The 26,710-nt window shown below is 44.0% G+C and overlaps 1 protein-coding gene across 1 annotated transcript in view; it reads left to right on the plus strand.

The window, feature by feature from the left end:
* Positions 1 to 26,710, plus strand: part of LOC147703347 (PDZ and LIM domain protein 7-like) — a 163,605-nt gene that overhangs the window by 131,067 nt on the left and 5,828 nt on the right. The window contains exons 6-10 of the mRNA XM_086931794.1: positions 12,918 to 12,964; positions 18,031 to 18,268; positions 21,727 to 21,907; positions 23,417 to 23,537; positions 25,974 to 26,089. Coding sequence (XP_086787920.1) covers positions 12,918 to 12,964; positions 18,031 to 18,268; positions 21,727 to 21,907; positions 23,417 to 23,537; positions 25,974 to 26,089 — 703 coding nt within the window. The remainder of the gene's footprint in view (positions 1 to 12,917; positions 12,965 to 18,030; positions 18,269 to 21,726; positions 21,908 to 23,416; positions 23,538 to 25,973; positions 26,090 to 26,710) is intronic.

Here is a 26,710-nt window from a genome sequence, read left to right on the forward strand (position 1 = left end):
ATGTAAGACACTCGGAAATGAAATATTTCTCCTACTATCACACAAAGCCAGGATACAAAGCCAAGTCTCCGGCAGCCAAGGTCCACGACTTTTGTGCCATTGCATCAAAATATTTACAAATATAGATAGGAAAGAGTGAATATTTTCTTCTTTCATACTGACATCCAGTAGACTCAAGTGCAAAGTTTGTGTTGTCTTAAATGTCCCTCAGAGCTCCGAGGTGAGAAACATCCCAGTTAGTCATTGTTTACTCATCTGTAATTTGATGTTATTTTAGGTCCCCAAAATCATCTGCCATGCTTTCATAGTAGCAGAGGAGTCAGTGGAGTAATGGAGGCGCCATACAAAATATAGTCTCTCCTTCCTGTAAAAATGTAAAAATAAAAGACCTAGCTTCCGGACACCAACCCACACACCCTCTGTGCCTTTCCTCGCCCTCACAGAACTATCCTCTCCATCAGAGCGGAGAGCTAGCATTGCATTGACAGGCTCCCTGAGAGCACTGTCAGAGGAGCCTCTCATTCCTTTAAGGCACAGCGACAGTGGCAAACAATATTTGATTCCCACTGTTGCTACCCCGTAGTAGTGAGTAACCGATTTAGAATATGATATTTGAGCTAGTGGCATAGAGTGAGGGGTTTACCGTTCATTTGCACGCTTTCCTTACTCGTGTTCCCCCCTTGTTAAATATACAACAGTCTTAACATGTTTTGAATAAAAATCTGTGGGTGTTTACAGACAGAGTCTGTAACCCGACCCTGATGGCGTTGACTAAAAAAAAGAAAATCCTCCTAGATGTTGCCCCAAGTGATGAGAAAGTTCGCATCGAGTTATTCTTCTCAACATTGTCATTGATAACTTAAAGGAGCCATATCAGAAAGCCCAGTGTTTAAAGGGGATAGAAATTTGACCCTGGGTTTGCCACCAGATTGGATATCTTATTTGGCAATTGTGTCTTTCAGATGTTTAGTATGTTGCAAACCTGTAAAAACACTCTACAGTGTTGCTCGTGAAGCCTATCATATATTTCATTTTCCGATGTTCACCATCCTTGTGGTCACTGCGTTACATCACACCCTAATGCAGAAGCTTGTAGTGCTTTTGAGCAATTATAGCAAATAACCCTGAAGACTAGGCGTAGTCTATGATGATGAGGAAAATGTTTTGAGTCAGAACAAGCACACAGCAGCAGATTGCTTAGACGATTATGTCGAGGAACTTGACATCCAGTTAATTTCCCTGTTCATTAAACCATAGCATAATATAAGTCCTTAAATGTTGCCATTTACTATCAAAACATTGCAAACTGCAAGCCAGAAGTGATCAACATTCCCTACAGAGATGAGTAGAGTCCTACGATGCAGCCACCTGTGTACTGAAACGAAGGAAAAGACGTCTTATTGATGACCAGCCCCACCAAGGGGGAAGGCTTCAACACCGAAGCAAAGGTTGTCATTACCCACAGTCAATTTTTCGTTGAAAACCTGGCATCAATACCAAAACTTTCTTGATGATGATACATTTGTTAGGTACAACAATTGTGATGCCTCTGATTTTGACGCATTCTATGCAGCATCCTATGAGGTGGAAATAGAACAATAAGAAATCAGGTGTTTTTGAGTTTGTGTAGAAAATATCGAGGCGCCGAAAATATAATTCCTTAATATTGACAATAAGACTTTATTCAAGGTAATTGTGCATTGATAAGCACTGTTTTACTATTCTTAACTACGCATGTACCTTGAAGATATACATTGTCCCATTACATGTATGTGGAGTTAAGTACTTTAAACCTATACTTACCTTCAGTATATTCTGGTTGTAGATATTATGGCTAGAATATTTTGGATCAATGTAATTGCTTGTCAGTATACGGAGGCACACTATCGTTGTAATGGCTGATTTCTGGGTTATACATGTAAACGCTGTTTGCGATGCATGTGACTACTTGATGTATGTTGCGCTGTCAACTGTATCCTGAAAAAGTTTAATACAAAAAAAGATATTATGGCTAGAATATTTTAGCACATCGACATTTAAAACTTAATACTCCGCACGGTACCATTCTGAACTGTTCGTTAGTCTTTGGTGTGATTATCAGGCAGCATTGCCATATAACAGGGAGACTATGCTATAACAGCCATCACCTTCCAAATATGATACCTTATGCATCATGCTGCAGCCTACGTCTTAAGTGTTTTCCACACATATAAGTTTTCTGACTGGAACAAGGGAGCCACTACCTTATTTCATCAACACCGGTTAGGAGTAGCCAGGGTAGTATGTGCTACCTCTAGCTTAAGCTTTGGTATCCCTGGAACTACCCTTGTTGCACACAATCTCAGTATTCATGGTGGCAGTGGCAAGAGCAACACATATTGGCAAAGACAATAGGTTGGACCCATGTGAGAGCTATTGGCTTTGCCAGTGTTTTTTAGTCATGTTGTAAAGCGCTATTGCTGCTGTGCAGCATGGATAAAAGTTATTAAAAAAAACGCCACAGAACTTCATAGAAAAAAAAAACCAAGGGCTATGAAGCTGGGAGCTGAAAAAAATAAAAAGTGCGGACACAGCCGGCGCTGGCCGAGTCATGGTGCTTTTTTTTGTTATGGCGAATGGGGGGCAACTCAGAGAACGGGAGGATGGGAGGTGGTACGGAATAGACAACTTGGACAACATGAGGGTGGGGGAAGAGACAACATGGACAACGGGGGTGGGAGGGAAGAGGCAACACATACAATCAGAGGGTGTGGGATGAGGTGGGAAGAAGCAACACGGACAACAGGGGTGGTGTAAGCAAGAAGCAAGACAATTGGCTGAAGAAATAAAAAAGAAAAAGCAACATTAAGGGAAGAAGAAAAAAAGAAAATGGTACTTCAATCACAACACCAGTAGTGGAAGGACCCTAATCAAGATAAGCAATCAATACTTGGTACATGCTCCAGACGAAAAAAAGGAAGTGAAGCTGGTACACGTTGCCCAATTAGGAGGCTGAAAATGAGAGTGACACAGACGCCCATGAATGGAAAGCAGTGGATGGGCTCCGAATGTCGTTTGAGGTCAAAGATTATACCACAATATCGATCTGCCACACGTATACATAATATCAAACACACTGCATCTTCAAGCTAGGTAGACATGGATATAAAAATAGTAAATCTATACTTCCTTATACTTACTTTACTTCACAATATGTTGGTAGTCAATATCATGGACAGTGTTAATTTGTAAAAGAATGAGTGCCGGTGCCCAAAGTTCTACTAAGAAGACTGTGCTTTTAAGTGTCAGCGTGTTCAATACTTGAAACCCCCCCCCTTTATCTCACTCATGCAGGTTTCTGCTTTCTCCCTCTGTGGTGTTTTTTCCATAGTTCTCTTCCTCCTTCTTTCAGCCTTATGTGTTTTTTCCTCTCTCAATCTTGGTAATTGTCTGATGAAGAAAAATAAGAGCGGTTGTCAAAATGAGTGCAGGTGGCCCCCACTGGCTCAAATTAGACACTGATTATGGATACCTTATTTTGGGAGATTGATAGTAACACCCCAATATTGTGACTCATAGTCAGGGTCATAGAATATGTGATGTCAGATCTTCTATACCTGGCCTGGCAACATGGAGAATGGATCTCAATTACTTGCTTCCTCTTTAATGTCCGCACTTATACTATATATATATTTACCTAGCTGGCCATAGTTGCCTTGGTGTCTTTTTGACAATATTATGAGTAAGGTTCCCAGCTTTCCATTTTACTGATTTATACAGATAAATACAGAAAGAAAACAATGTGTTTCTTGTCTGTGTTTATTTTTAAAAGTGGAAAAATACTGAAAATTGTGCTTCTGTTGAGTGACTTCCCATGCTGTCTTTCATAAATCGCAGGCCAACAGCTGAGCGCATAGACAGCATGGGGAATTAAAAAACAGGATAACATTTCCTTAAATACAGGCATGTGTTTATATATACATAACGGGTAATGGTAATATTTGCCTGTAGGTGTAGTGTTTTGTTATATTTGGCTGCTTAATTTGCTAAAATGCAGCAGGCATCAAAGTATGAAGGCATGTTCGTCAGTTAATAAAATGAGGAAATATGTCATTGTGCAACTGTGTTTATTCCCAAAACACAAAATAAATATGGATAAATACCAATAAGATGGCCAAAAAATAAATATAGATAAATATATCAGTTTGCAATTCCATTTATCCCCAAAATACAAAATAATTATAGATAAGTACCAATAAGATGGTCCAAAAATAAAGAAGGATATATACAGAGGAAAATAAATAAAAAAAATACCATAAAACTGAGGGCCCTAATTAGGAGTTAGGTTTGTGGCTTCAGGGCCGGAAAAGAAGGATGGGGCCGCTTCAGCTAATGCACATAATGTAAACGGACCCTCATACGTGGATTCAGTCACAGTAACAATTAAAACCTTAGTTGCCACAACACCTGCTTAAAAGACGAAGAATCGAATGGACACCCAGGGAAGGAGGTTTACAAGCCGTCATTAGTAAACTTAAGTGCACCTTATGCCACAGCAATTACGGCGCCTTATGACAGGAATGTGGGAGAACAAGTCGGAGATAATTGATGTCTTCCAGAGAATAAGCAGCAGCTCACCCTGGACACCGTCCAAGAGGGGAGGAGAACCTTAACGGATTACAGTAAGTTGGCCCTGGGTGCAGGAAACAATGTCACCAGACAGCTAGCACCAGGAGCCATTCTACAGAGACGTTCTGTGCTCCAAATGTCTTTATTTCAACTGAGGTTGGGACACCTGTAATGAATATGACATACATTAGCACAATCTTGTTTGTCAGGAAGTGATGCTGCTGTTGTATTGTAATTGCACTGTAATTGCATTTATATAGTTCTTACTACCCCTGAGTTGAAGCTCTTTTTCAGAGAGTAGCACACTACTCTGGAACCTATAAAGGATTAGTGGTGAATTAGTATAGTGAAATATGAAAGTAATATGAGTGGTAGATATGTTAGTTGTTTGGATTGAGAAGGTTAGTGGAGGGAAAAAGGTTTGCATTTATATAGAGCTTGCTACCCCTGATGGGATGTTGACGTTCTTTTTCGGCGAGCAGCATGCTACACCGAAACCCATAAAGGGGATTAGCGGTGAATAAAAATAGTGAAATATTAAATTAATTTGAGTGGTGGACATGTTAGTCTGTTATTTGGGTTGAAAAGAATTGTGGAGGGATAGAAGAGGGAAGGATTTAGAAACATTTGATTTTTGTTTTTGTTTTGGAGCTCATAGCAGCAGGAGGAGGCTTGGGATGAGTAAAGGTGAGGTGAAGGAGAAGTGTCACTAAACGAAAATCATACACATCCAATCAAAATGTACTGCCATTATGCATGATTTCTAAAAACAGGAACTAAATTAATTTATGTTAAAGACAGAAGGAAAAAGTAAATTTTCAGAAAATCTGATTTGATCCAACCCCACGTGTGCATTATGACTGCTTTTTGATGTACGTGGAAGTTGATTCTGTTGTTGAGGTATTCTGGCCCGTTGTTGTGTAGGCATTTGTAGGCGTGGGTGAGGATCTTGAAAGTCACGCTTTTCTCCACGGGGAGCCAGTGGAGTCTTCGTTAGCTGATGTGTTTGTGCTCGGGGATGTCTAGGATGAGTCTGGCGGCGGCGTTCGGTATTGTCTGGAGTCTGCGGAGTAGGGACTTGTTGATTCCGACGTTGAGTGCGTTTCCATAGTCCAGTCTGCTGGTGAAGAGTGCGTGGGGGACTGACTTTCTTGACTCATGGGGGATCCATTTGAAGGTTTTTCGGAGAATTCAGAGTGTGTTGAAGCAGGCTGGAGGTGACGGCGTTGACCTGTCGGTTCATGGTGAGTGATGAGTATGATGCAGAGGTTCTTGGCGTGGTTTGTGGGGGTGGGTGGTCTGCCGAGGGTGGTCAGCCACCAGGTGTGGTCCCATGCTGGGGAGGGGGGGTTCCAAGGACGAGGACTTCTGTTTTCTCAGCGTGGAGTTTCAGGCAGGTCATCCAGACTGTGACGTTTTGCATTCCTTTCTGGAAGTTGAGTTTGGCGGTGGTGGGGTCTTAGGTGAGAGAGAGGGGAAACAGCCACTACAACGCGGCCGTTTCCACGAATACACTAACCGCGCATGCTTTACAACGCATGCGTGGTTACCACATATAACCTTTACCACGCATTCCTTTACTACGAGATACGTACTAAAGGAATGTGAGTTAAAGGTCGAAAAAAAAGGGCGCTTGGGGGGGGTTGGGGCGGATCTCCCCCACCAAAAAAAAACAGGTGGGTTTTAAAAAAAAGAAAACTCTTACCTAAAAAACGCTATTGTGTGCCTCTTGTCCTTAATGCAATGAGCCTACCTAACGATGTAATTACGTACAGTGTGTCTAGGTACTGCATTGTCAAAAAATAAAAAAAGAACCACTTAAAACAGTGTGAGAAGGAGAATTCTGTCCATAGAAACTGAGTATATATTTTTTTATACTAATTTATTAGGTTAGGCTTTAATAAAAAATATATTATAGATTAAAAAAAAATTATTAGCCCTGCAGTCGGTTTACCATGAAAATGCCATTATCATGCATAGTTATACAACGAAAATCGTTGTAAAGGTATTTTCGTGGTAAACCATATGCCTGGTAATGGCATTCCCTTTGTAACGCATGCGTGGAAAAGGTATGCGTTGCAAGGGAATGCGTTGTAACGTCATACAACCGAGGGAGCATGAGCTGGGTATCGTCGACATAGGATACGATGTTGAGGCCTCTGCAGGTGATTTTCATAGGATCGGAGAGGAAGGGTGGCAGTCTGATCCTCTGGCTTTTCCCGGTGAGGAGTGATCGGATCCATTCCAGGGCTGTTCCCTGTATGTTGGCATTGTGTAGTCTGGCGAGTAGTGTGCAGTGGGAGACAGTGCCGAAGGCTGCTGATAGGTCGAGTAGGATGAGTGCTGCAGAGTGGGGCTGGTCCAGGAGGGTGCGGATGTCATCTGTGGCGGAGAGTAGGGCGGTCTTGGTGCTGTGGATGGCGTTCTCTTTGATGAATCGTGTCAGTTATCTGTTGACTATCTTCTCTGCGACCTTGGAGGGGAGGAGCAAGATGGGCCGGTAGTTTTTTAGGTCATTAGAGTCCGCTGTGGACTTCTTAAACAGGGGTCTGACTTCTGCGTGTTTCCAATCATCTGTGAAGGTGCTGGTGTGGAAGGTGGTGTTGATGGTGCATTGTAGTTCCGGTGCGATGGTGGCCACGGCTCTGTGGTAGATGTGAGGAGGGCAGGGGTCATTGGGGGCTCCCGAGTGGATGCCTTTCATGGTTGAGGTGGTGTCTTCACTGGTGATCGGTGTCCAGTTGGAGATGGTGGGCCGACTGGTGTCTCTCGGGTGCGTAAGATCGGCTGTGACGTCTGGTGGGTGTTTGGTGAAGTCGTCATAGAGGTTTTTGATTTTGAGGTGGAAGTAGGTTCCAAATTTGTCGCAGAGGTCCTGGGATGGGGTGATGCCTGTACCTCCGCGGCATGGGTTGTTGAATTCCTGGATGGCATTGAAGAGTTCCTTGGAGTTGGTTGAGTTGGCGAGGATTTTGTTGTGGATAAAATGTCTCTTGGTGGTTCTGATTTGATTGTGGTAGTTTGTCATGGCGTCCTTGTATTTGGAGTAGCTTTTGGCTGTTTTGGTGTTTCTCCAGTTCTTCTCCAGGTGTCTGCAAGTGCATCTGCGATCTTGGAGGTCGGTGGTGTACCTAACGGCCTTCCTGGGTTGCTGTTTGCCAGGGTGGCAGAGCGGGGCAAGCTCATCTGCGCAGTTGTAGATCCAGGTGTGGAGTTCTCTGGCTGCGCTGTTTGCCTCGGATGCCCAGGTGCGGTTGTCTCAGGTGAGAGAGGAGTGGAGTTGTTCATCGGTAACCTTGCTCCAGGTGCTTTGTGGTGGGCGTGGGGCAGGTTTGGGTGCATTGGGTTTGTAGACTGTGAAGCGTACGCAGTGGTGGTCGGTCCATGGCGGTTGCATTGTGTGGCTGAAGTGGATATTGTTTCCTGCGGTGAAGATGGGGTCATGGGTGTGTCCTGCTCTGTGGGTTGGTGTGGTTACGAGCTGTTCAAGTCCGATGTCGGTGAGGTTGTCGCGGAGGGTGGTGGAAGGGTGTCCGAGGGCAGGGTGGCCTGTAGATGAGGGTCCCTTGGAGTGTGGCATTTGGGCTGGTCTGGATCTGGAAATGCAGGTGTTCGGCGGCGAGGAAGGTTACCCTATTACGAACATGGGTGCAGAGGCAAACATACCCATGGGAAATGCAATGACATTGCAGTGCGCTACAAAAAGGTGGGCATTGTTAGTGTGCCATCTGAGGGAAGCACTTAGGATGGGGGGGTAAGGGAGTCCCAGGGAGTCACTCACTTCACCCTCTGTCAGGGGTATCTTTGTCTCCTTTTTCAAGTGCAAGCGGATTGCCTCCTGAACAGAGATGGCAGGACTGGCTTCTTTCCCCCACTGTTCACCATTCATAATGCACTGCTCCCAGGGCAGCACAAGTTTGCGGCTGTCCTGAGGCATCCGTTACTTTAATAGGACACACTGTCACTGTTTGCACCTGGTTGACCTCTTTAAATGTGTGCCATGACGCAAACAGGGACAGCACATCCTTTACATAATACAGGACCAGGTAGGCAACCCCAGCATTCAACAGGACCACAAGTGAGCGGCTAAGGAAAACCATTGACCTTTGCAGTTGTGCTTTCGTGCCTGGAACTTCTGGACTTGAAATGCAAATGTAAGCTCTTCTTTCTTCACCTGAGGTATGACGTGCTATATAAATAATGCAGTTAAAACACACAGAAATTATTTTGGCTGTGCAAGGGATATGGAAAACACCATATACATACCAATACAATACATTCTCAATAGCTCTTCAGAAGTACATCCCAACTGCTGGCAGATTTGCTGCAGCAAAGGACTACAGGTCTTAAAATGGTGCTAAAGCGTCCTTCTGTCAGGTTCTAGAGCTCATTGACACAAGGACTCTTGTGCATTTCTCTAAGAGTGTGCAGGTGGCCCTCAGCTTCTTGTCTCCTTAAGTCTGTGCCCAGTACTCATCTTGTGAGTCTTTCTACGCTGGTGTCTTGCATTTATTCAGAGTGCCAGTCTGTGTGTTTATTTAGTATGAAAGCCTGTTTTCAGAGTCTTCTCAAGTTCACAGATTGTTGTTAGGTTAGTTGGTGAGCCCTCATAAAACCAGTATGCTGTGCAATTGATGTGCTGGGTAACAGGTACTGTGATGAATTAATCTGATTGGATATTGGCCTTGTGCTGCTGGGTGATTAATTCTGATTAGGTAGAACAATTGATGATATGTCAGAACTGGTGGAAATTGTTAAGGCACCAGGGGCAGTAAGAGATGTTCTTCAGAAAATTGGGGGGCAGCAACGCTAGCAAATATTATTTGTGTTGTTGATGAATCCTTCCTTATGGAACTCTGATCTTGACGAGGGGCCAGTCTGGATAGCGGACAGGGCTAGAATGGAGGTTTCAGAATCAGTAACGTTAAGCCCAACCGTAAAGCCTTAGATAACGTGACCTGCATCTGTTAGCTGAAACACAGAAAGTTGAGTGCATGGGCAGAAAGTCAGATGATATCCAGTGAATGATGGCAGGCCTAGAATTTAAAAGACACAGAAATGATGGACAGAATGTGGAACAAATCAAACACTCACCCCCAGTCAAGAGATCTAAAAACCCATTGTTCTTTTGCTCATCATCCCACCCCCATTTAGACCATTTGTTTCTCGCCATAAGTGCACTGGGTATGTATGCCCAGAGTCAGACGTGGGTCCCTTGCTCACTGCCACTGGATTCAAGCAAGCGTGGCTGATGTGGGGCGATTCCCCAAAACTGGTCCCAGGATGCTTGTTTTCAGTCCAGAGAGGACCTGGCCTAGCATTTCGGGCTGGACTGTTCCCATGAGGGACAGGGTCAAAACTTATTTGCTTAAGGCTGGGTCCAGAGTGGGGTGTCATAGTGAGTAAAAGAACGATGGATTTAACCTAGATCTCTTGGCTGGGTGTGACTGTTTGATTTGTTCTGCATTTAGTCGATCATTTCTGTGTCGTATGCCTTAAATTTAAGCATAATTTGCTTATCTTCTGGTCTAATGACAATTAAACTAAAGGCTGCTGCAAAAGATAGTATGCACAGCACCTGTACACAGCACAAGTTTGTCGGATTAGGGTAGCTCTTGTGGGGCTGACGCCGAATGTTGAGGGAGGAGATCTGGACTGTGTGGTCCAGCAGGAGTCGGTATAATCATGTGGTGGTCCAGCATAGAGGTACTATGTCTAGGTTAGAAGAGGTGTCGTCCACTAAGGGCATAGGGTCAGTGGTAGAAAGGAGGTGTTGTGATAGTGCCTGTTCCATTTGTAAAAAGTATGGTGAACATGCATGGTGTTGCGAGCCAGGAGCATCCTGTCTCATCAGGAGACACTGTATTAAAGCCTCCGATTGTTGGTAAAGTGATGAATATGTGGTAAGTAGGAGACATGTTTAAGAATAGAGTTGTGGTGTATTAAATGAAGTGTGTTACAGAGTGAGAGGTGCGATATTACAGTAAAAGTGTGTTTTAGTAACAAGAGTTTAGGCTAAAGTGAGAGCTGTTTTAGCAATACCAACATCTATTAATGTTATTGTGGTATGGAATTTGGGCTATGTCCACATAATGTGGAACAGTAATGAACGCAGCTCCCTAACTTGAGGATTTAGTAATACTTGAGCCAAAAAAAGTAAAACATTTTTTTGAAAACAGCCCAAGAGATACTCCCGCAAGTGAAAGGCCTAAATAAATACTTGGGACAAAACCATTTTGAGGTACTAATTTTAGAACACTGAGTAAGAATGTGAAGTTGGTCCGTAAGTCTATTTTAGACCAGTAACAACCAGAGAAGAAACTCCTGTGTCATATGTAGGATTTCACTCAAGCTAATAATAGTAAAAGTGGAGCCACAGGCACTGGCAAAACACTTCTAACCAAAAACTACAAACATATACTATGCTCTGGAAGTTATTCGAAATTTTAAACTTTAAATTATTATTTTCAGCAAAAATATGTCAAGTATAATCAACAAATGCTGTAAAAAGTGTCATACTTACAAAATATTTTTACATCTGTTCAAGAAGCTTTTAATTACTCTGTAAGATACTGTCCAAATATAAAACAAAGTTCAATACGAAAAAGTTGTCCAAATAGTTGAACGCAGAGTGTTATAAAGCAATGTGAAAATAAAGAACATAAATTACTGTTAATGTACATTATTCCTCTGCAGACTCTTCTTAGGATATTGATGAAACTTACAAAGCACTTGACGTCTTACAATATCAACAGAGCCCAGAGACTGCTAAAAGCCTGTATTAGAGGGCTACCTTCTACGTAATAAAATGAAACAACAGCAATATACGCCCATAGTATATTATTCAAACGTCACACTCAAAAGACTAAGTACAGAAAATTCACCAAAGAAATATTACATTAAAAATTGTTATAAATAATCCTTTATCAATCATTTATTGTAGATAAAATGATGGGTTGTTTTGCAAACCTAAAATTTCTGTGAGGGGTGTCTATCCTTTCTTGTATCAAGATCCAGAACTTAGACCCATGTGTGAAAGTTGCATATATTCCAAGAGAAAAATGAATTGACAAGAAATCTTTGAGTCAAAGGCTTCTATGAGCCTCAGTCTAGCTGGCCTCAGCTCCAGCTGGCCTCCACTCTAGCTGGCCTCACTCTAACTGGCCACTCGCAACCCCACAAATAGTTTCTGACTAACACAAGGAATAATCATTCAGAAAAGGCCTGCCTTAGTAATTCCCACAGACAGTACTCTTCCGAGGCAACTGTTTGACTCGCTTGGGGTAGGCAAGTATTTGCTGGACTTTAACTCCTAAATGTGCGTTGTGTACATGAGTTAGAAGAAAATGAAGTGAGTGTCTCTTTCCCCACGCAAAAGACAGGCTTCAATTGGGCAGGTGCACTCACAGTTATTTGGATGTGAACACAACAAGATTCCTTTGCAGGAGGGGTTATCTCTGGTCCAGATAGATAAGTCTATGCCCATATCAGTCAATTCAATACAATCAAGTGACATCCCTACCACTCCTCCATGGGCAGGTCCCATCCGCCTCCTACACGTGGCATGTCTGTCTCTCTGTGTCCCACATACACTGCATGTTTTCGTCAATATCACCTCTATCCACATCCTTCCACTCTTGGACACATGCATTTTTTTTGTGCCTTGGACTTTGGCACAAGGACTCTCGATTGATCTGTGTTCCAAAGGCACAAGTCATGTTTCTCTTATCTCCTAACAATACACTTCCAGTCATATCTCTCCTGCTCCTTCACAATGTCTCTTTTATGCCGAACATTTGTGCTTCCTGTCTCTCTACTTTTTACCATATTGTCACCTGCTCTTCTCCTACACATTCAATTATATCTCCTACAAAATCAGTCCTCATTTATGTATCTTCCATATGTGCGTTGTTAGCCCCTCTGTGGCTCCCGTTACACGCACCCATCCTGACATTTAGTCTCCATCACTATCGCCATGCATGCACTTCCTGTTTCTCTATCTCCTACAGAAGCACTTCCTAACCTCCTCCCATGCATTTTTTGTAAAATTAAAATAGACTCTTCTGAAGCTTTGCCTCCTCCACTTGCACTTCCTGTCACCAAACACGCAAACACTTCCTGTCACCACTTTCTCCTCACGTAAGTCCTGCACATTTATGCACATGCACTTCCGGTCTTGCTGTGTGCTCCTACCTATGTACTTCATGTCTCTGTAGCGCCAACACATACAATTATTGATCCCCAATCTCTTACATATGTCCTTCCTGCTTCTGCTTTGTCTTGTTAAAGTGACAGTTGTTTTCTCTCAGTCAGGACATACGCACAGGACCAGGCGATGTTCCTGATATGGGCCATGGTAAGTGTGACACTCTCCTTGTGCAGGTCAGTGTGAGTGGAGGTGCATGGGCAGACGTGACGTTGTTGTGTCTTATGATGTAAGAGTTCCGTGGTGCAGTGTGTTAAACTGGTACCTTGGTGGTGGCAGAGAGACGGTTGATAGGGCCAAGTCTGTAATGCATCACAACATCCACCGCTAAATACACATCACAGTTTCAAGGTCCACCGTGAGAGGCCAAGGAGGTCCATATGTGGGCCTTCTTTAGACCACCAATGTCACATTACAGGACTTTATGTAGTTGTGTCACCCTGCTGTTGTATGTTTGTGGGCAGCCCTGTGCGTTTTTCCCCTGTGAGTTGGAAAACCACGTGCCCCTTTGGAAATGCCCCCGTTATATTGTATTTCTGTCCCTATCAGACCTAGACTGTAAAGTTAGAGTGCCCCCAAAATGAACGTCATTTTGAGAGTTACAAATGCCCTCTTAACCAAGGCAACGTGGTGACTGAGGCCTTTGGTGGAGTGATTTCAGCCAGGGCCCTAGGTTTTTTAGGTGTACCCCCTTAAAAAGACTGATGGCTTTCCACCTGTAAGCGGGTTGTGCAGTCCCCATTGCTGCTGAGGTCCTTTGCCTTCCACATTGTGAATGGACTGATGTGTGCTGCGGTACAGTGGCCTCCATGAGTGTATGCTGCACCAAATAGAGGGCTCCTTTTTGCTGGGCTGGTGATGTCCACCTCCGACATCCCAAACTACACGCGCGCACTCAGTGGCCTCCTACACTTTACCTGTTTACCTTGATGGGTGGAGGGCTCTTTCCCTTTGTCTTTGGAGAAGGTTTTCCCTGCCTGAGCACAACCCACTGCTTCCTATACTGTAGCCATTTTCTCTGTTGCGCTACGAAACCAAAGCCAAAAGATGGGGCAAAATACAAATTGCAAGTGAACCAGTTCAAACTGGTCTCAGTAAGGACATTGGGCAGGCTGCCTGCAAGATCTGACCATCAGCCATAGGAAAATGCTCCTATAATATTGGGGTGGCATGTCTAATTTAAAAAAAGCAGATTCTCTGGATGCTTATATCAGTCCAACTAAATTACCAAAGGAGAGTAAGAACTGTCCTATTCAACAGGACCCGATTCTTTTTTTTTGTCATCTGGGCACAGGCCAGCCCTTAAGTTGACGCTTGTATCCAGATTGCAGTGACTAGACATGGGGTCACCAAGGATATCAAGGGGAACATCAAAGTCTTTCTTAACGTCCCCTTTAATTACAGAACTTGGGCTATGTTTTAGGGAGGACTTGCATCAAAGTAGATGCAGGGTACTAAAATTCTTGCTGTTATCCCATCAATCAGGCTCCACTTTTTGAGAGCGACACAAATGCTTTAGAAAAGAACTGAGCCCCTGAAGAATCCCCCGTCAGATAACACTGGACATAGGACTCCATGTTAAACAAAAAACTAGTGCCTAGTGTAACTAAGCTCTAAAGATGCTTAAAGTTGTAACTTGGGCCCAGAAAGTGCTAGGGTATCCAGGTTTCTTTGCTTGTCATAATGTGCACAGGTTGTGCATTGGCGTTCTTAACTGTCATAGATTCATCTGCTCTGATTCTGCGTTTCTTGGCTCCTCCACTTCCTGGAGTCAGGCGTGACACTTTATTGCCACCACCTAGAGAGTCGCATGCCTCATTGGAGTCTCTTGGCTATCCAGTTTTGAAGTGCACCAGTATTGTAGCCTTGGGAAGCAGCAGTAGATAACATTACCCATAAAAGGTAATGCCCTCTGTATTCCCCAAGAAAAGGCCACACACCAGTGAGAACATCAAAGCCCATGTCTTGGCTCACATTATCAAAGAAGATTGAGAATGATATTGGGTCCCACTGTCAGAGAGAACGAGGACTATAATTTGAATCACAGTCAGAGAAAACCGAGAACCAAATTTGAGTCTATGCCTAGAGACTGACCACATAGTCTTATCATGGTCCACTGCCATAGACACCACGATGTTGACGGGCTCCCCGTAAAAGAAAGAAGAGAACAGTAGTGTACTTTAGAGACCTCAGACGATCTACATTGGTACACAGTCAAGAGACCACGGAGTGATATCACGGTCGATGATAATGTATTACACATTGTGAGCCACCAAAGATAATATTTTAGTGCGCAGTGAGAAGCTGTTGAGGATGACCGTGGTTCACTGACGGAGCGTTGAGGATGATATTTGTATTCACAATGAGAGAACTTAAGAAAATACCATAGTCTCCACCAATGGTCCAATGAGGACGATTCTATAGCTCACTATCAGAGACCGCATTGAATTAAACAGTGATACTTGATAGGAGTCCAAAAAGGAAAATATATTGATTTAAATTGGTGAGAAACATCCTATGGCCACTGTCAGAGACCAATAATAAAGATATCCCCTTCCACGATGAAACACCAGTTTAGACCTAATTGTGGACTAGGAAAAGAGATCTGCAAAGGCAACATCGTGATCCATTGTCAAGACTCCAGAAAAGGGAGATATCTCAGTTCACTGTCTGAGACCACTGAAGAAGATGCTGTGGTTCACAGTAAGAAAACACAAAGGATGATAATATGTTTCACCATCTGAGACCTCTGAAGATCTTGTTACAAGTTACTGTCAGAGAACACAGATGATGATGTCAAGGTTTAACATCTGAGACGACCAACAGTCTGCATTAGGTTACTGTGAGAGGACAATCCTGCGATTGTGTTTTGAGTACGCTGAGAAAGGTTTCTTGGATTACTGTCAAATCAACGAGGACTGTCAAAGAAAATCTTCTCAAAAGAAAAATGAGCAGGCTGCGAATTCCAAGCCCAGCTTGGCGGGGTTTCGCAGCTGGGATGGACAATACTCATTGTGTAAAGACAAGACAGACATTTATAGCAAAAGAGGTTCTGCAAAGGGGACATGTGGTACAGTTAATCAATGGGAGCATACAGGTTCCTAAAGGCTGAGATCATGAGAAACGAAGACAATGACTTTCAAATTGTAACAAGAATGTAAACATTTTGTCAGAGCAAACTAATCAATATTTATTTGTCTCAGGAGCTAAGATGTGAAAGAAAGAGGCTCAAAACATGGAATGAGGGTATTTCATTTAAGCACTTGTTAGCAGAGCAGAAAAAAATGGCTGAAGCAAATTACAGCTACACAACTGATCAATTATTCTACAGATGGATATTCTGGGTCACTGTGAGAGGCCACAGCCGATGTTGCCTTGGATTCCCTTCTAAAGCCATTGAAGATTTCATGGTGGATTATTGTGTGAGTCCATCCATGAAGGGCAACACTGTAGACCACAGTTTACTGCATGGATTTCTGAGGGTGATATTGCAGGTCCCTGTGAAAGACCCCCAAGAGCAATTGTGAGGTAAAGATACCTATAAGACTGAGTGTATGAAAGGGCTGCACCCCAATCTTGATGCCAGAAGAGGAAGAGGTGCCAAGAAAAAAAAACTATCAAGTGTCTGAAAAAAACAGTTTACAATAAAAACGAATTTTGCATTAGGACATTAGATTCTCTGTGAAGAACAGTTCATCAACACATTCCCGGTGCCTGCTGGAGTTGTGTCTGCGAGGGTTGTTTTTATTACCAGCAAGGTCAGCATTAAACCTTCCTGAGTACTGCGCCAGGCGACTTCAAAAATTGTGCAATGATATCCACAATGGAACATTCTTAAATCTATCTGCCGTCTCTCCTCAACGAGCCTTGCGTGACGGTTGCTGCCCAGCATCTCTAAAGCAGCTACGGTCAGCTGGGTCTGAGGCCAGGAACACTATGTCCAGGAGTCGCTTGCACTTGATGACAGATTAGTCGAGGATGTAAAAAAGAATCTCAGGACAGGAACAGAATGCAGCACCAGAGAGAAGAGGGTGTCAAATCCTTGCTATGAGTGAGTCATAAAGCCATGTGTGGCTACCTGAAGAAATTCCTTGCCCACTAGGAAATCAAAATCCTACACTACAAAAATCTGGATGTTAAAACCCACCTCTCAAAGCAACGCAAAATGAGCCCCCCGTTGGCAGGTTGCGGTAGCTTTGAACCCAAAAACCATCCAACAGCCTGTAGGTCACTGGATGAGAACTACACATGTCACACTTCTACCATTCAGTTAATCTAAATGTATTTGAGAGATGTGCAAATGGATCTAAAAAGTCAGAACCGAATTCCTTCCTCCTCATGCCTGTCTTGATAATTTGTACAGGCGTGCCGCCACAGCACAGGCACCAACAAATCGTTTTTTTGGCACACCAAAAGAGTCGCTGTTACTGGCAGCACTAGATATTGCGACTACCTGGTCACAGTGTAGCAATTCCAATTTATTTCTCGTGAATAGTGGGGATATAATCCTACATTAACTAGGAAAGTGAAAGCATCAACAACTTCACCTATCATAGTCAACACAGCACTACTACCAGGCCAAGCCAACCTTTCATGCATTTACCAGTATTGCCCTGGCTGTCATTCCAGGCAGATGTTCAACCAGGCAGCAATATACCTACCAATTAGTTATCTCGCACACATGATCATATGTTTGTTGCTATGTGCGTGTTTTTGATTCTCCTCCGTCTATGCTTGTTGAATGCGAGCGAGGCCCTGTGCACTTGCAGTATGACGTCAGTATAAGCTGAATGCTTTTTGAATGCTTGTGAGGCCCGGTGCCCTTGCAGTATGACGGCACTGTGAGTTGAATGCTTGTTAAATACTAGCAAGGCTCTGCACTTGCAATATGACGGCACTATGAGTTAAATGCTTGTTGAATGCGAGCGAGGCCCTGTGCACTTGCAGTATGACTGCAGTATGAGTTGAATGCTTGTTAAATGCGAGCGAGGCCCTGTGCATTTGCAGTATGACTGCAGTATGAGTTGAATGTGAGGGAGGCCCTCCCAGTGTACTTGCAGTATGACGGCACTATGAGTTGATTGCTTGTGGAATACGAGCGAGGCCCAGCGAGTATGAGTTTGTCCTGCTGCTCAATGTGGATGGAATTGCTACCCAAAATGGCACTTTGCAGGGGTGCAGTCAAGGTCTTGTACCTATGCTCGTCTTTCTTTCAGTCCCACCTGCACAGAGACCGCCTCCAACAGGACCTGCTGTCAGACCGCCCTGGGCTGTAGATCCCACGTTTGCTGAGCGCTACGCTCCGGACAAGACCACCACGGTCCTAACCAAGCACAGCCAGCCAGCCACACTGACGCCCATGCAAAACCGCAACTCCATTGTGCAGGCAGCTCAGCAGCCACCCGAGAGCGGCACAAGGACCCCTATCTGCTACCAGTGCAACAAAATCATTCGGTGAGTGATGGGCATGCAGTCCGCATGTGTGGGGTGAATGTCACTGATTGTTTGGTTGCTGCACTGCCTTTAGAGGATTGTAGTAACGTTGATGTCATGTTTAAGATAATTAGGGTGGAATCGTGAGGAACACAGGTAAAAAATATTGACAATAACATGGAATAGCGATATGAAATAAAAAAGAGGGAAGTACTTCAAATCATAGCTTGTACCCTTTATTGGCGGGCAGATTAAATATCACTATATGGAGAGGTGACCTTTAAGAGCATTATTCAGTAACCCAGCATGAACCGTTGCTTGGCTGCTACCAATAAGCCTGACTTGTAGATTTATAATATCAATGCCAAATCACAAAAATCACATACTTACATAGTCACTGGGTCGTTACACCTGGTTCTAACTTCGTACTTAGCTAAATATTACAAATACGGCACCCAAACAGATGATGTAAAGATAACAAAATAATAAAACCAAAATACAATTGGAAATTGACTTTGTGAGGCCTTTTTTTAGAGTCCCGGCCAGTATCCTGTGTGGGTACTGTCATTTACCACTGATTTTCTAGGGCCTCATACCGGTGTATTCTATTGGGACAGTCAAGGTATTCTTTTTAGGGTCCTGACTCTCACTCTTTAGCAAGGTCGAGCATCCAAGGCTTACTGCTGGATGTGGATAGGAGTGGAAACTCACATTCAGTATGACACATTAAGTAACACTCAATAACATCAATATCCAGTCAGCGCTTTACTGAATAAAAAAAAAAAGAAATTAACTAGTTAGTAAATAGTGCAGTTAAAACCGTAAGATCTAAAAGAAAACCCAGAAGCTACAAAGAAACCCAAAAGCTGCTTCCATCTTCTGGGGCTGAAGCACAGCCTTAAACATTATTTTAGCTTCCTAACAACAGGTGCTAGATTCCTGTTACCATTAGCCCTAAAGCCAATGTTGTCCTTGGTGATGTCGCTCTGACAACTAGGTCATCTCTGTAGGTAGTATAAATCCTAATTCTTAGCAGAGGCTAAACACCTTCTATAGAGTCTAAAAGATGAGCAAAGGATACAGTTGGCTGGACTCCTATCTCAAGTTTGTTCCGTAGATAGAACTCAGGCACTCGGGTGTTGAATAAAAAGTGTCAATAACTGAATTAGTCTAGAATAGTAGGTGGCACCCCAAAGAGGTAGAGTGCAACAAACAGGATTTCAACCAATAAGTGCTTTTCGTGCTCCTAGTGGGAGGCTACGGGAAGGGTAATTGATGTCCTGGGTCCTCTGTCTGATCATGACGTCAGCTAGGGATAGTGTTCAGGTAACTGTAGTTGGGTCCCTATACTTTTACAAGGAGATTGGAGAAACTAGTGGGCCAGCTCACACTGTTATGGCCCAGTGGTGCCTAACGTGTTAGGGTTTTACATCTCTGGATCTTCCAGCGATTGTCAAAATTTTCCAGGGGTGAGGGGTCTCCACAGGACCCCTTTGGCCTCTGGCGACACTAGTTTTTACTGGGTGCTGGTCAGGAAGGGATAGAGTTGTCTTTGGCTTCTACAGGCAATGTATCTGGAGCCATTAGGGCTACACATGTGGCCCATAAGGTTCTGCAGTCTGACCCTGTACCTCCAGGTAGTTCCAGACCCCGTCCTAGAGGCATGAAGACCGACTCTCTCCTCTTGCCTATGGGTTGAAGTAAGGGGAGATATAGGCACCCTGCAAGCACAGCATGACAGCATGGGCTATTGTTGCTAGTCAAATTTTGAATTAGGTATGTGACTGTCTAGGTATGGCGACAAGCTGTCAAGGCTTACTAGGGGAGGTGCAGGACCACAGAGGCATGGTCAGGCAATTATAAAGCTTGCATCTGCTCCCATTGTTCTTGAAGATGGTCCCAGCACAGGAAATGGAGTATGGAGAAGTTTCACCCAGCTAGAGAAAACCTACATTGAGACAAAATAAATGGTCAGGAAATAGCATCCAACCCAAAGACTAAACAGGTTTCAAGGAGGTGGGAGCAGGAAGAGTATAAATGCAAGCTGGGATACCTGCGATGGGCATCACCGGCTCAACGCAAAGGAAACCACAATTTCTGCAGCAACACATGAACTCCAAGATTCATCCCACAAAGTACAGTCTACATGAAGCAGCACCTGGATACTCTCACGGGTGATAAGCCACGCTATGCAAGCATCGTTTGATTGATCAATGCCCCAGACATGCTGAATGTAAAAGCCTCAATTATGTGGACTGAGTGGTCCTTTTCTAGGGAAACGTGGTAGTTATTCTCCAGACTTGCACAGGCAAAGAGACTGTCCCTGCGGGCCTCTGCCCTTTCCATGGATTGAGGTTCACTGCCTTTTTACACTGAGAATACTGTTGATAATCCAGGTTTGCATCTTCTGGCTTGGATCCTTTGACTTTTTGGCAGTACAACTTCGTGCGTTGGATTTCACTTCTGGACTATCATGTTTTGTAGTTTTAAGCTACTCCACAGTAGGGAATCCAGAACCAGATTCTGTTTGTGGAATGAATTTCACCAAAGCATGTGATTGTCAACAGCCAAACTGAGATAATGGCCTTTTAGCTAATCAATGTGACCTGTGTGGAGCCAGACCTCCCGATACATAAATTGGACTTAAAGGGAGAAAATATTTACCACCCTGCCTGGAGCCTCTGAATGCCTTGTGTGTCCTACTTGTTCTGTGCCAGTCACCATTCAGCACAGAATTGGACTGAGCATTCTTAGAGACAGCATCAGCGTAGAAAGAGAAGTTGCCAGGTAAATGATTGCGTCCTTTGAAAGCACAAGGCCTCCGATAATAGAAAGATGTGAGGCGTAGCTGTTCAGACTGCCTTCAGGCAGCATTGTTTTAAATGTGTTCCCATATTTTCATCTATATTTATCACTATTTTAATGCCTTAATTGGCATTTATTCATACTTACTTTTAAGCCATAAAAATGAAGTCACATTATCATAATTCCACGTTCATTTAATAGATCAATGTACACTCTCACTTCCATGCCTGTGGTCTTATAGTACACTTCCAAGTCCCGTTCAAACAGTGCACTCACCAGAAAACATCTGCATGATTTTCCCGAGACAAGTACAAATCTGCTGCTATTCTGGCATCTAAGGAATACGTTTTTGTGTTTTTAACTCTTAGTGCTGCTGGTATGGGCAGCTGCTGGTCTGCAGTTCAGTGTATTCTGTACTCTCTAATGTGGATCACAATTTTACGATTCTAAAAACAAATGCAGGCAAAGAAACACACTACGTCCTTTATGTATTTATGCACAGAAATCAGTAGAAAGGAAAATGTGGAGTCTGATTCATAAGATGGGACACTCAGTCTTCTTGGACTCAGTCACTGACTTCTGTTTTTGACAGGTGCTATGCTAAATTCACAGGTATGGAAAATCATGAATACACGTATTTTAAAAACATGACTCTGGTCTCCCTTAACCTACAGAGGTCGTTACCTGGTGGCGCTGGGGCAGTATTACCACCCGGAGGAGTTCACCTGCTCGCAGTGTCGGAAGGTTCTAGAGGAGGGGGGATTCTTTGAGGAGAAGGGCTCCATATTCTGCCCCAAGTGTTACGACATGAGATTCGCTCCAAACTGTGCTAAGTGCAAGAAGAAGATCACAGGGGTGAGTGCGCAAGAGCTGTGTTACGTCATCAAAACAAACCCAGAGGCATGAGTCTGTAAGCCATGTTCTGCTGTGACTATGTGCTGTGAGCAAATTTGGGTGAAATAATGACCATGCTGGTAGAGGTTACTGCAGGTCCTCTCGCAATAGTTTTCACAGTTGTGAGTTATGTTTTCACTGACTATTCTTTGCTGCACATCATATTACACCGAAGATGGCCTAACACTGTATGTGTGTAACGAATGTGTGTTTGTGCATGAGTATGCAAAGAAAACAATTGATGGACAGACTGATGGAACAATGTCATACATTCAACCCAGTATAGAAATCTGGGACCTAAATCCATCGTTTTTTGTTCCTCATGCCATTTCAATTTAAACCCAGCCATATACAAATCAGTCTTGACCATGCCCCACTTAGAAACAGTCCAGCCCGAATTGCCAGTTCAAATCCTCCCTGGACTGGAAATAAGCATTCTGGAACCTGTTTTGGGATATCACCCCTCATCAGCCAGGATAGCTCGACTCCAATGGCATGGAGAGCACAGGACCCACGTCTGGGCCTACCCCTTCCACTCTGGGTGACAAATATAAAAATAACAATGGAGGGACAGAATCCTGAACAATGACAAGTACAGGGATCTGGGCCTAAATCCATTTTTTGTTGGTTCCCTAGGCCATTCTAGTTTGAACCCAGTCATATGGAAATCAGTCTTGACCCTGCTCCTCATGGGAACAGTCCAGCCTGAACTTCCAGGCCTGGTTGTCCCTGGACTGAAAATATGAATCCTTGGACAGGTTTCAGGGTATCACCCCTCATCAGCCAGGCTAGCTTGACTGCAGTGGCGTGGAGAGCACGGGATCCTCGTCTGGGCATACCGCTCCCATTTGGGGTGACAAATGCAAAAATAACTCTTGAATGAGGGGGTGAATGTTTGACTTCTTCTGCATTCCATCCATCATTTGTGTGTCTTTTTGCTTTCTCGTCCTAAGTACGCCGGGTATGCCCAGACGTGTGTCCCGAGCTCACTGTGCCACTGGATTTAAACTAGCCTAGTTGATATGGGGTGATAAACCTGAAACCGGTCCCAGGATGCTTGTTTCTGGTCCAGGGAGGACTTGGCTTGGCAGTTTGGGATGGACTGTTCCCATGAGGCGCAGGGTGGAGATTGATTTGTATATGGCTCGGTCTAACCTAGGGTGGCATGGTGAGCAAAAGAACTAAGGATTGAGCCCAGATCTCTTGACTGGGGGTGAATATTTGATTTATACCGCATTCCGTCCATCATTTGTGTGTCTTTTTGCTTTCTTGTACATGAGTATTATTTATATGTCCAGGCATGCTACTCCCTTTAACTTTCTACCTTCTTTTGTCTGTGTACCGTATAATGGAGATGGCCTGGCACGTGCATTCTTTTTTTGTATGTGCTGTATGTGTGTGTGTTGTGCACACTTGTTACCGCACATATGCATGCTTGGAACTCTTCCTGATACTCTCTTTCATTTGTAGGAGATCATGCACGCTCTGAAGATGGCATGGCACGTGCAGTGCTTCACATGTGCGGCATGCAAAACTCCCATCCGGAATAGGGCCTTTTACATGGAGGAGGGGCGGCCATACTGTGAGAAAGGTAAGTGCTCCTCTCCAGACAAGTGGACAGGCTCGCTCCGTTCATTAATTGTGGTGGAAAATTGTGACCTATGGTGTGACGTGGTCAGAGGAGAAAGTGAAAGCCATTCATCTGTGTTTGCACACTGTCTTTCTCTGTCTGCAAACACACCACCCATATTTCTGAAAACGTACCTATTCTTCTATGGAATGGCTTCTTGGATCCCATCAGTGAAGCTCGAAATAGCTCCACATCATACCAATGGTCGCCGGAGGCCTTGGAAAAAGTTCTAGATTTAATAGAAAGTTGTTTCCCCAGTTTAATAAGAGCAACATTGGTACACCAGCTAATACCTGCTTAATCATTTGTAGTAAAGCCCAAACGCTAAGTGTGTTTCGCTCTAGGCCTGCTCGTACAGATCAAGTATAGTGCAGACTTTTTGCGTGTTCTCTAACAGGTGTTCCTGCCAAATAACCAAATCGAAAGATCCTGAACACGGTATTTTTATCCTCGTCCATCAGCCAGAAGCCAAAGATTGTGCTTTCTCCTTGGCTGTGTTGATTCGCTAATTAAAATTATTTCTCTCTGCATTCATGAATAGATGTCAGTGTAAGCTGGCTGCAGCCTAGTCATGCCAACTTAAACTCATCTAAATCAGGCATTATTTTTCTGATTAGTAAAAATACTCTTAACAGCAGTGTCCTGCCACCCCTGGATTCAGGCCTGGGAGCCTCATATGTTGATTCAGTGGATGACAGGGGATGTAAGCTCGTTCATGCGTAAAGGAAGATTTTCAAGATATGGACTGTGACTGTGGTTCATATATTAAGTCAGCCACAGTATAGGCATTACATTTTTCCTGCTCTCCTGCTGGAGAATAGTTGGGTGCTAGTTGGATGGATAGCCCCCATCCCTTTGCCTCAGCCAAGCACTACTCTCTGGAATCTTCTCTTTGGACACTTCTGTGTGGATCCCTTTGTACCATGGAAGCCTACACCTACTCAAGATAGTGGCGCTGGCCCAAATCATGTCCTAGGTACAGAAGCAGCCGCAATGCCTTTTTTCATGTCTTTCACTGGGAGGTGCTAAAGAAATAGTTCTGGTTTGTGTTGTGCTGGGCTTGTCGTGACTACAAAACAGCCTTCTTTAGCGTGATCTTAAACGGTGTGGGATCCATGCCTATCTTTACTTACAGGAGCGACTGATCCTATATAAGGGAAGGAATCATCGCTCCTGTAAAGCCAGTGATATCCCTGATCTTCCGATTAGGCTTATCGGTTAACAGGCTGAAATTCTCCTGTATTCCATCACAGAAGATAGAAGCCATAGAGGTATCTAAGGATACAACTTTGGACAAGAAATGTCCTGCTCTGGAGCCAGTGTCGGGGGCTACGTGATACAGCTCTTCACTTCGGAATTCGAGAGGCCACCCCAGGGGTGACTCGCGCAGCCTCAGGCATGCTGGCCTCCTGTGCCCAAGTGCTGCCAGGGGCATGGAACCATTTGAGAGAACTAGTTACATCTGGCTCACCATTGGTAGCAAACAATCTCTCCCATCTAGTTTGCATTTACCCACTGGTTATACAAGATCTCAACTGTTTGGAGAAAGAGTCCAATCTCATGGCCAGAATCCCTTTTTACCAGCCACTCCCAGAAGTGCCTCTCCTGAAAGTGACCTTATTAAAACATGAGTTTACTCACAGGTGTGTGGCATGTAGTCCTCACAAGGCCAGGGCCTTTAGGCCATCTTAATGCTGGCCCTTTCTTCCAGGTTGTTTGGTGCAAGAGGGTCCTGATGTTAAATGGATAGCGCTGTGACCATGTTTTACTTTAACAAGCGGAGAGAATCACTCTATACGCCTGTGTTTGCCTGAGCAAACCCTCTATTTAAACGTGCAAGCTAGCACAAGCCGGGATGACAATACAAGACCCTCAAAAGTCAAAGAACATACAAGAATGCTTGACACTTTGGATCGGAGAGTAAAAGTAGCCTTAGGCCAAATTGATCTCATGGAACTTGTGCCTTCTCTTTACTTTCAAATATTGTAAAGGTCCAAGCTTTGGTAATACCTTTCTGCCCTTAGTCCAAGAAAATATTATTTTACTGAATTGTATTGCATGCAAACGTCCATAGGCAAACGCCTCAGAGCGCACCAGTATGCACCACAGATACACCCCCTCTGATTGCAAACACCTGTGTGCTTCATATAAAGTGGCCTTCTGTGATCAAACAGTTCTGTGTGCCTCAAAGGGCACATCTTGCTTCCAGAAATATCTCTGTCTGAAACAATCTTTGAGCCTCATGAAAAAGTACCATCTGTGTGAGCCATGGGCACATCCTTTGTTTGGCGATCAGGGACAAGCCCAGTGAATTCAAACACAGTTGTGTACCTTGCATTGACAGATTACCTCTGTGCAAACACTTCATGTGCTTGATATACTCACTCTATGTTACAGATTTCGAGGTGATGTTTGGCACAAAGTGCCGTGGTTGTGACTTCAAGATTGATGCTGGGGATCGATTTCTGGAGGCGCTTGGTTACAGCTGGCATGACACCTGCTTCGTCTGCGCGGTGAGGCTTCACAAAGTATTTCTTTTATTTCTGTTTTGTATTTTGTGCAAATGAGGACACACATGGCATCAGAAAGATCAACTGGGGGGTATTGTAGTAGGCGAAAGGCAGATACTAAGCAGCAGAGGATAGGGGAGGGGGTTTATAAAGCGTTATTCATGACCATCCATCCATGACTATTAGCCACCAGCTGTGTTGGTGGATAGGCTTTGGTTACCATTAATCACCAGGGAATTAAGAGTTAACTTTTTATCAGAAGGATTTTAATGGCAGGCTCATGGCCGCCTGAGGTATTGATCAATTGAATGAGTACCTTCCTAATGCACAGAGAGGTCTGTCGCCACTCGTTCTACTGCTCCCCTGGCCCTGAAACAACCAGGTCTTCTGCAATAACCAAAGTTAAGGTGTTATGGATTTGTTCAAATCTGACTAGGAAAATAATTTCAGTTTGTTGATACTTGCATGGATAAAGCCGCAACCTTCCGTGTCAGCCATCTATCTGACCACCGCCATAAGGTGGCTGTCGGCGAGCCTAGGTGGCCTGCCAGTCTCATAATAGATCATCTTTGCAAGCATGCCAGGGCCTTCCTAATTCGACATAAGAATCCAACCCTTTTTATT

Source organism: Lissotriton vulgaris, chromosome 7, assembly GCF_964263255.1.
Source record: "Lissotriton vulgaris chromosome 7, aLisVul1.2, whole genome shotgun sequence".
Classification (NCBI taxonomy): Eukaryota; Metazoa; Chordata; class Amphibia; order Caudata; family Salamandridae; genus Lissotriton; species Lissotriton vulgaris.